Here is a 9042-nt window from a genome sequence, read left to right as displayed (position 1 = left end):
TACCTACATGATGAATATGAAATAGCAGAAATCAAAATGTTGTCGCAGCGACCCGAAGGACATCCATTCAATTACTGTTCAACATAACAATCTTTACGGTGCCATAACAACGGAATTAAACCTATAAAACAGTTTTAATCTTCTTTTATTGCACCATTTTGTACAGATCAAATTCGGATATGTATTCAGACGTATTTATAAGGTTTTTAATATTAACATGTTGTGTTTTCAAAGAGACATCTAGTGAAATGGAAGGAAGAGTTATTGGTGGTGAATATTCCACGATACAAAACTTTCCACATGCTGTATTTTTATTAATACAATCTCAAGATGCTATTTTTATATGTGGCTCTTCCGTGCTGAATCAAATGGTACTGATATCGGCCGCGCATTGTTTCGAAATACTAAATAAGAAAAGTATTGTAAGAGCGTACGGTGGACATCAAGATGTAGAAAAGGTTTGTTACGAATTAATTTCATGCTGTGTTTATATATCGTTTTTTTGAACATATTATGAATAAATATAGTTCAAGCTTCAAATTTACAACGACTCTCTTATATATATTCTATGAATACTTCGTTTAATTTTTAATATTTGCTTATAAAATGAACTAAAACCTAATAACCTTAAACTGAATAAAAAGCAATAGATATGTGAAAACTACGTGCGCCTATAACTTAATCAAAGCAATGTTGAAGAACTAAGCATGTTACAAATTGTCCAATAGAAAATATTAATTTCAAGGTATCGCTAGTAAGAAAGGCAAAAAGGGTTTACAGACACAGTAAATACAGTACGAGATCTATAGCCAATGATATCGCTCTAGTGAAACTCAAACATGAGTTACCCTTGGGAAATTCTATCAAACGCGTCATTGTAAGGCCAACTACCCCGAGCCAAAATGGTGTGCTGGCCGGTTGGGGAGCCGTTGACGTAAGTTAGAGTAAACTTATTACCTAAATGGATAAACAACCCCGGATTTTACTTAACAGTGGAAGATTTTCATAATTAATGGAAATTTAATTGATCAACCACTACGTCTTGGTTCAAATTCAATTCTTTTGTTCGTGTTGTTGTTGGTGTACTGGCGAATTACAATGGAAATTGGGCGACCTATATCCGAAGCCTGAAACGAGGAAAATATAGATTCTTAAAATATATGTGGATTTAATAACAATAACATGAATAATTTTTCACAATTAATGTGTCTAATATAAAATACTCGAATACCTATATATGTTATAACATAATTATTTTTAGCCAGACATGAACGAATTCACATATAAATTAAAAGCTGTTCAGCAAAAAATACAAACTCGAGACGCGTGTTCCCGTATCGGAATGCTTCACCCCGGTATGATTTGCGCGGGAAGCTTCAAACGGAACGACTCAAGACCAGCTAAGTATGTACCTACTTGGTCTAAATATATTTAGTAGGACAGCATAATAACAGTGTCAAAACCATTTGTAGTTATTTAAATTCTATAACTAAGAAGAATCCCTACAACGATCTCTGTCTGTCCGTGTCTCATCTGCACACTTAAACGATTTCACGATTTGGATAAAATTTGGTACAAAAATTATTTCGAACCTGAAGAAGGTCATAGGATACATTTATCCCGGACATCCCACGAGGATGGGGAACTATAAGTATATACTTTTGTAGAATACATGGGCAGATAAATAGTAAGCTATAATCTTAGCATGTGTTCAAACAGCATGTCTGCTTGTAATTGAATATAATTTTTTTCTGATCTTTGTAAGAAAGATTCTTCTATTTTAATTTGCAAATATTCAACATATATTTTAGTATCATCTAAAAACTATAAATTTATAACTAAAAACTTTTTTTCAGAGGTGATTCAGGCAGTGGTTTAGTAACAAATGATTATCAATTAGTTGGATTGGTTTCACATGTGGTTAATGCCTACCCTGCACTTATTGTCTACACTAATGTTTCTTATTATTACAAGTGGATACAAGAGAAATCTGAAAAAATATGTTGCCCGTCATAATTTATTAAAAGTAGCTTTGAATTTTATTTATTTTCTTTTGATATGTTTGTAGGTATTATGATAATAGAATTCAAGGTATTATAAACAATGTATGGCTAGAGATATCTTTATTTTGGACAAGAGTCCCATCCTGGCAGAAGCTACTATTTCTCTCTGTATAACAAATTATGTATATAAAAAAACTTGGTGTTTAACTTCATTTTTTAACATGAACTATCTAGTTAATATTTATAAACATTCACAACAATCTCTAGATACCGAACCTATGTAAATATAAACATCATATATATAACCAAGTTCATTCACCCCACTCATATAAATAACAAGAAAAATAAGAGAATTTTAAAATATATAAATTTATATTTAAATCCTCAACTAAGCCATTATAGAATTATATTATCACTAAGAAAGATTATTCACTAGAAGTTGCAGTAGGGCCACCAGCAGCTTCATCCTCCAATGCCTGAGACGGCGGATGCTCCAATATATTGTCAATCAATCCAAATGTCTTAGCTTCTGAAGGTGACATGAAATAATCTCGCTCCATTGAATTTTGTACCTTCTCAATTGGCAAGCCAGTGTGACGCACATATAATCCATTAATTTGAGCTTTTAACTTCAATATCTCCTCTGCCTGAATCTGAATATCTGTCGCTTGACCTCTTACCCCTCCTGATGGTTGATGGATCATTATTCTAGAGTTAGGCAAGGCGTGACGCATGCCTGGTGCCCCTGCTGCAAGCAGAAGTGAAGCCATACTGCATGCTTGACCAACACACCATGTTGCAACCGGAGGAGTTATGTATTGCATTGTATCATATATACCTAAGCCAGCTGTGACATTACCTCCTGGAGAATTTATATACAAGTGTACCGGCTTCTTACTAGATTCCGACTGTAAAAATAAGAGTTGAGCTACCACTACAGAACTTATTTCATCACTAATAGGGCCCATTAAGCAAATAATTCGTTCGCGTAGAAGTCTTGAATAAATGTCGTATGCTCGTTCGCCCCTTCCAGTCTGTTCAACGACGATGGGTATCATTCCCAATCTAGCTGGTTCGCTGGTACTTAGCATTCTTTGATGGCTACATTTCTCACGAATGCATATCGTTTTAAAAGCCTGACGAACGTATTTTAATGCCATCGTAGTTGCGTTATTCGTATTTTAATAAACCGTTGATTTTATAACCTTCTTCGATTATGTATTAAGCGTAATAATTCATAACATTCACACTTCAAATTCGAATAATAACAGAGGTGGTGTAACAAATAACAATGTTACGCTATTTTTTTTATTCTAAAATTATTTCCAAAGTGACTACAAAATTGAATTTCTGTATTTTCGGAGTAGGTATTTGGACAGTTGACAAATAACTTTCAGTTTTTGCAAACGTCATAAATTCATTTGTCAAAGTCTAATTGACATACAAGGTATCGTTTAAAAATGTTAAAGAAATGAATTATTGTTTAATTATAAATGATGTAATTAAAAATGTTATAAGTTATAACTATAGATTTGTTTTGATTTCGGGCTATGTTTATAAAAAAGTCGTATTCGTTTTGTTATTCGCAACCATCTTCAAACTTCGCAGTCATATATTTTGCTTTATAATGCTGATCAAGCTTATATTTATTACTAGCGGTCCGCCCCGGCTTCGCCCGTACATATTTCGCAATAAAAGGTAGCCTATGTTCTTTCTCAGGGTCTAAAGATTATCTGTGCCAAATTTCATCAAAATCGGTCCAGTAGTTTATGCGTGAAAACCATGTATGGTTTTCACGCATAAACTACATACATACAAACCTTTCCTCTTTATAATATTAGTATAGATTATTGGTCTAAACTCTAAGAGCGTATACGCATTATGCGGGTAGCCGCATTGCGGGTAGCCGTCCGGCACACATTTACGCAGCACAATTATGTACGTAATATTCATTTCTATGCGCACTGTGCGGTCTGCGGTAGCCGCATCGCAGTGCGCATAGAAATGAATATTACGTACATAATTGTGATTGCGGTCAGCCGGACGGCTACCCGCAATGCGGCTACCCGCATAGTGCGTATACGCTCTAAGCTTTATGTAACTCATTCTATCAATGAGACTTGAAATTGATTAATTTCATAGGTATCATCCAAGTTAATTATCCTATCGTAGACTTTGGCTAATAGCACTACTCGATAATGTAATAGTATAATATTATACAGACAATAATACAATACTAGCACGGTAATAATGCGTACTAAAGTAGAAAAAAATGAAAACATCAAATTAAAATCACAAATCTTTCTATTATAATCATACATACATAATTTATAAAACAACGTCATTCATAATTGGATCAATACACTTATTTATGTAAATAAAATACTCCATTATCACATAGATTAGTTCAGTTAAAAACTTAAAAACATTTAAATTGTTGGAGTATAATATTATGGCAGCTTTGTTTGTGGTTGTCTTCGTCTTAACTTCATTAATGCTTCTTGTCGTTTCTTTTCTATCAATAGTTTAACATTAGATGAATCAATTTTATTTTGTTCTGCGTTATTATTAGTATTAATAGGTTTTGCTACACTATTATTATTTTTAACATCTGATAATCCTTTTGTTATGCTAGGAACTTTAGGTTGAAAAACAGTCTTTTTCTGAATTGGTTGATTTTGTGATGACCCTTGTGTTGGATGTTGTGATGTAGTAAATGGAAGAAGCCTTTTAGCCATTAGTCTTTCTCGGGCTTGCTGATGTTTCTTTTTAATTTCGTCTTGGGTACATCTAATTGGGGAATCGCCTGGAACTTTCAATATTAAATTAATAACTACAACTACAAATTTATACTTAAAAAAAACAAAGCTATTTTATAAAAGAAAGTTCATGACAGTGAATATAATTGAGTAGGTACATATTTGTAAAAAGTAAATTAAATACAAGCAAGTAGGAAGATTGTAAACGGTTATGTATTCCACATTGAAGTGGTTCTATAAAAGCAAAAACAAGTACCTATCTTCTCGTCACTTTTATTAAACGGCATTGAGTTGTATCTTCCAAATGCCATTCCACTAGTAGAGGGTTTATTCAATTCTATCATTGATGGAGACTCTGGCATGGAGTTATGCCTGCCAAACAATGATCGTGATGTTGGACTCTCTCCGTGTATAGTTAAATCTTCTAGTACCCAACTTGAATCTTTAGTACTTGTTACATTTTTATTTGTTTCTTTAACAGGCATTTGGGAAAGCCTCTCCAATGCACTATCATTTAAATTGCCCAGCAAGTTATCAAATGAATCATTATTTAACCGTGGCGAGTCATATTTTTTAGTTTTGTTGTTAATAACTGGAGATTCCAATTTAATATTACTAAGTATTGTGTCCATAGAATCTTGATCCATGTTAATTTTTGCACTGGGTTTAAAGTTACTTCTATTTTTTGTAGTAAGAGCTTCAAGGCATGGCCTTTTTGGTGCTGAATGATCATAGTTTATTATATTTTCCTCAACAATTTGACTTGCTCTCAAAAGACATTCATTCATGGAGTCATCAGATTCTAAGCCAGGTTCCGGTTCTTGCTTTTTAAATTTTGAACTCAACACATTCTTTCTAAGGCAACGACTACTTGTACGCAATACACTTTTTGGTGAGCTTTCACTGTTATCACTAAATATGTCATCTTCACTACCTGATTGTGGCTTATTTACATTATTATTTGACTTTGCTTTTTGCTTGATTAACTCATGCAAGTTTTGATTCAATTCTATCAAATCTTGAAATAGTTCAGTTCTTTTTTGTGTTGGTCTCACAGGTTTTCTTTTAGGTAATGGTTTTTCAATTAGTTTAGGCCTTAAAGCTTTTCTACTTTTACGACTCACAGGTGTTGTGTTTTTAGATCTATGTGTAGCATGTTCAGCTTTAGGTGTGTAAAAATTCCATACAACATCAGTTTCTCCCTCTGCTCCATCTTGAGTGCATAAAAATGGCACAGGACTTCCAGCATCTGAATCACATATTGAATCACTGTCCCTCGACGGTGATTCCAATCGATGTTCGGGAGTAGAACATGCTAATACTGAAAGAAAGATAAATTCTTAACAAAATATTGCACCGAAAACCAATTAATTTATACTTACATTAGACAGTGATATTTTGTTACCTTTATTTTTATTTTTAGCAACCATTTCCTGCGATAATCTTCTTTTACTCATAGAACATGTATTTTATGCCCGAATAGAAGTAAATGATTACTTTTAATAACACTTAACTACATAACAAACTGTTGTAACAAAAACAAGGGATAACGTGTTAAAAATGGTTACTTTCAATATAGTAATACTAATAGCGTGTAATTTATAGAAGCAGTCTTTTGTTGAAAGATGTTCAGCAAGATTTTGGTCCTAAATAACTGTGATAAATAATTATTTACGTTTACGAATTACGATTGCCGAGTGCCGTCGCCGACGTCTATTTTCAGATGTCAAATGTCAAATGTCAATGTCATCACTGATCACTCTTCTTTGTTTATGGTCCCACATGTCATCACTCGTCGTTACTTGATTGCTTAGGGCTACCATACACGGGCCACCGGCATATTTCCTGCACTTTTCATACATTTTATATGGACTCGCCGCACACGGTTGACGCCTGTGGCGGCCACACGCTACACGCTTCTAGCTTCTCGTGGCGGCGTTTGTGGCTGTCGCCTGTGGCCCATGGCTCGTGTGCGGCGACGGTTACACACGAAAGAAATATAATTAATATCATAAAGGAGTTATAAAATATACTGTAAGAGGGTTTTATTTATTTACGAGCGGGATCTTTAAATATTATACAGAGTATACACTTATGTAAAAATACTATTTAAATTTTTTATCACTCTTCTATTAGACTTCAAAGTTTTTGGAATTAGAAAGATTATTAGTTTAAAATATTATTTTTGAAGTCCTTATTAATTTACAATGAATCTATTATTTAATCAATGAAAAAATTTTCTACGATATCGATGTGATATCGATGTTACATGTCAACAAAATTATCAGCTGTCGAGAGATGTCTTTTATGACATGCTTGTCTATTGTCTATGTACGCTATTCTCCGCAGTTTCCGTCAAATCGTCAGTCAAACGTCAACAATAGACGTTGGTGGAAGTGTTTTATAATTATTGTCAAGTTATTCGCGATGTGCCACAGGAAGTGACACTTTTATTTTATGTTTGAGTGATCAAAAAACTGGTGCAAAATGCTAGCGGACGGAGAAATTGTTGGTGATGGGTCATGGAACCTCACGATCTACGTGACGGATATGAACGAGAAGCGTACAATGGTTGTAAAGGGCGACATGCATATCGGCGGGGTTATGCTAAAATTAACAGAGAGTTTTGGTAAGTAATGCATTACTCATCAACTTTCTTGATTATTGGGGCAGAATTCGAACCATTATATAGTTATAAAGTATGTTCGATATTTATTTACAGCGACACTTGTTTACCGTATCTGTTGAGATGAATCATTACGGTAGCTACAAGCGATAAAAAAGTTTACCCTTTTATCTCCTGTCGGGGCAAAGGTCTCGAATTTTTTTGTCTGTTCTTTCATCTAATATATTTACTATAGACAGAAAAGAAAAACGCTTGTGTTAGGTATTTAGAAAATTTTCAGTTTGTACTAATACAAAATAATATTCTTTGATTGTTTATGTTTATCAAAATAATATTTTTATCAGCTTACCTCACTTTTAGGAGGAACATTTTAATCCATAAAATGAGAAAAATACGCAATTAACTGCATTTAATGATGTCAGGTATTATCAGTTGTTATTAATAGCTGCCTTAAGCAATGCAGATAAAATAGTTCTCTGGAGGTTGAAAGACTGAGATTGTTGAAATACAGTGAACTCACATTTTTCTGTAATTAAAGGATTCAGGATAGTCGCTATGGTGTATAATGAAAATCACTACATAGTATAAAACAAAGTCACATTCTCTGTCCCTATGTATGCTATCCCTATGTATCTTTAAAACAACGCAACGGATTTTGTTCCGTTTTTTTTTTAATAGAACAAGTGATTCAAGAGGAAGGTGTTAGTATATAATTTATTTGGTTTTAGACAAAGCGGGCGGTAAGCTAGTGTAAGATAAACGGAAGTCTTTATTTTTCACACTATACCTATGTATACAGGGTGTCCCAAAAAGTAGTGATATACTGAAGCTGGGAGGTAGAGGACTTAGAGGGCTATCCGAATCACCCCCATGTGTGTTATGCGATTTTTCGTATTTTCGGAGTTATTACATTTTTTTCAATTTTTCATCTATCGCCGAGTACGATGAGATTTTTATTTATGGTGACGTGAATTATTGCGCTAGATGCTTGATTTTTTTTTGTGTGCTAAGCTGAAAGATAGGCCAATTCAGTATGGTAACATTTACTATCGTTAGATCTTCGAATGGAATAAAAAAAAGAATTAAATGCCAAGAAAGATAAAATTACCCAGTATGTTCATAACTTCAAGGGCCCATAAAAAAATAAAATCACATAAAAAAGGTTTTCCATTTGGCTTTTAAAAACTTGCTCTATCAATCAGGTAGCTACCCTAAAAATTTCATTTTATTATTCTGAAGGCTTCAATTGAAAAATTGAAATCTAAATGTGGTAAGTGCAAAATTTTTATTAACATGATGATCATTAAAACCAATAAATAGGTGTTTAAAATGAATTTTTTTTAAATAGCCCCGCTGTTGCTCAATGCAAGTGCGACATCACCGTAAAAAGTTGTCTTTTTAATGTCTGAATGCTCTTTTATCATATTTAATGGTTTCTTCTGCTACTATGAATTTCCGGATTATTTCGTCCAAATTGTGGCAGTCTCTCGTCTTCGTAGTATCCCCACGGAAAAAATTCAATAGGGTTTATGTCCGGAGACCGTGGAGGCCAGGCTAAAGGGCAAAAATACCCTGAAAGATGGATTGGTCGTTGCAGCCTGCGCATGCGCCGGTGACGCCTGCTTTAAAGCCTGGCCTCCACGGTCCCTCGACC

The 9042-nt window shown here is 33.9% G+C and overlaps 4 protein-coding genes across 4 annotated transcripts in view; 2 read left to right on the top strand and 2 right to left on the bottom strand.

The window, feature by feature from the left end:
- The first annotated feature begins 248 nt into the window (after window positions 1–248).
- On the top strand, window positions 249–2301 carry LOC149900520 (hypodermin-B-like). The gene is made up of 4 exons (XM_090112702.1): window positions 249–458; window positions 746–934; window positions 1262–1404; window positions 1857–2301. The coding sequence occupies exons 1-4, from the start codon at window positions 249–251 to the stop codon at window positions 2014–2016; spliced, it is 702 nt and encodes a 233-aa protein (XP_089968828.1). The 3' UTR covers window positions 2017–2301.
- Window positions 2302–2356: 55 nt separating this feature from the next.
- Window positions 2357–3354, bottom strand: ClpP (Caseinolytic protease proteolytic subunit). Its single transcript, XM_090112626.1, has one exon. The coding sequence runs from the start codon at window positions 3161–3163 to the stop codon at window positions 2429–2431; it is 735 nt and encodes a 244-aa protein (XP_089968752.1). The 5' UTR covers window positions 3164–3354; the 3' UTR covers window positions 2357–2428.
- A 958-nt stretch (window positions 3355–4312) lies between these two features.
- LOC149900518 (uncharacterized) lies at window positions 4313–6478 on the bottom strand. The gene is made up of 3 exons (XM_090112335.1): window positions 6168–6478; window positions 5019–6083; window positions 4313–4815 (listed from the first exon to the last, which is right to left on the bottom strand). Exons 1-3 carry the CDS (start codon window positions 6217–6219, stop codon window positions 4454–4456), a joined length of 1479 nt encoding a protein of 492 aa, XP_089968461.1. The 5' UTR covers window positions 6220–6478; the 3' UTR covers window positions 4313–4453.
- Window positions 6479–7119: 641 nt separating this feature from the next.
- Fit1 (Fermitin 1) overlaps window positions 7120–9042 on the top strand; it is a 34222-nt gene continuing 32299 nt past the window's right edge. The window contains exon 1 of the mRNA XM_090112182.1: window positions 7120–7395. Coding sequence (XP_089968308.1) covers window positions 7250–7395 — 146 coding nt within the window. The 5' untranslated portion in view covers window positions 7120–7249. The remainder of the gene's footprint in view (window positions 7396–9042) is intronic.

Source organism: Colias eurytheme, chromosome 18 (genome assembly GCF_061535395.1).
Source record: "Colias eurytheme isolate Ceu_HAF_F1 chromosome 18, ilColEury1 Martin Lab GWU primary, whole genome shotgun sequence".
In the NCBI taxonomy this organism is placed as follows: Eukaryota; Metazoa; Arthropoda; class Insecta; order Lepidoptera; family Pieridae; genus Colias; species Colias eurytheme.
Note: the sequence above shows the minus strand (reverse complement) of the source record. Positions and strands in the feature narration are given on the sequence as shown.

Coding starts and splice junctions, on each gene's coding strand:
- LOC149900520 (XM_090112702.1), top strand. CDS start 249: ATGGAAGGAAGAGTTATTGGTGGTGAATATTCCACGATACAAAACTTT. Junction 459..745: donor GACATCAAGATGTAGAAAAG/GTTTGTTACGAA, acceptor ATTAATTTCAAG/GTATCGCTAGTAAGAAAGGC. Junction 1,405..1,856: donor AACGACTCAAGACCAGCTAA/GTATGTACCTAC, acceptor ACTTTTTTTCAG/AGGTGATTCAGGCAGTGGTT.
- ClpP (XM_090112626.1), bottom strand. CDS start 3,163: ATGGCATTAAAATACGTTCGTCAGGCTTTTAAAACGATATGCATTCGT.
- LOC149900518 (XM_090112335.1), bottom strand. CDS start 6,219: ATGAGTAAAAGAAGATTATCGCAGGAAATGGTTGCTAAAAATAAAAAT. Junction 6,084..6,167: donor TGCTAAAAATAAAAATAAAG/GTAACAAAATAT, acceptor TCTTTCTTTCAG/TATTAGCATGTTCTACTCCC. Junction 4,816..5,018: donor TAAAAGTGACGAGAAGATAG/GTACTTGTTTTT, acceptor TAATATTGAAAG/TTCCAGGCGATTCCCCAATT.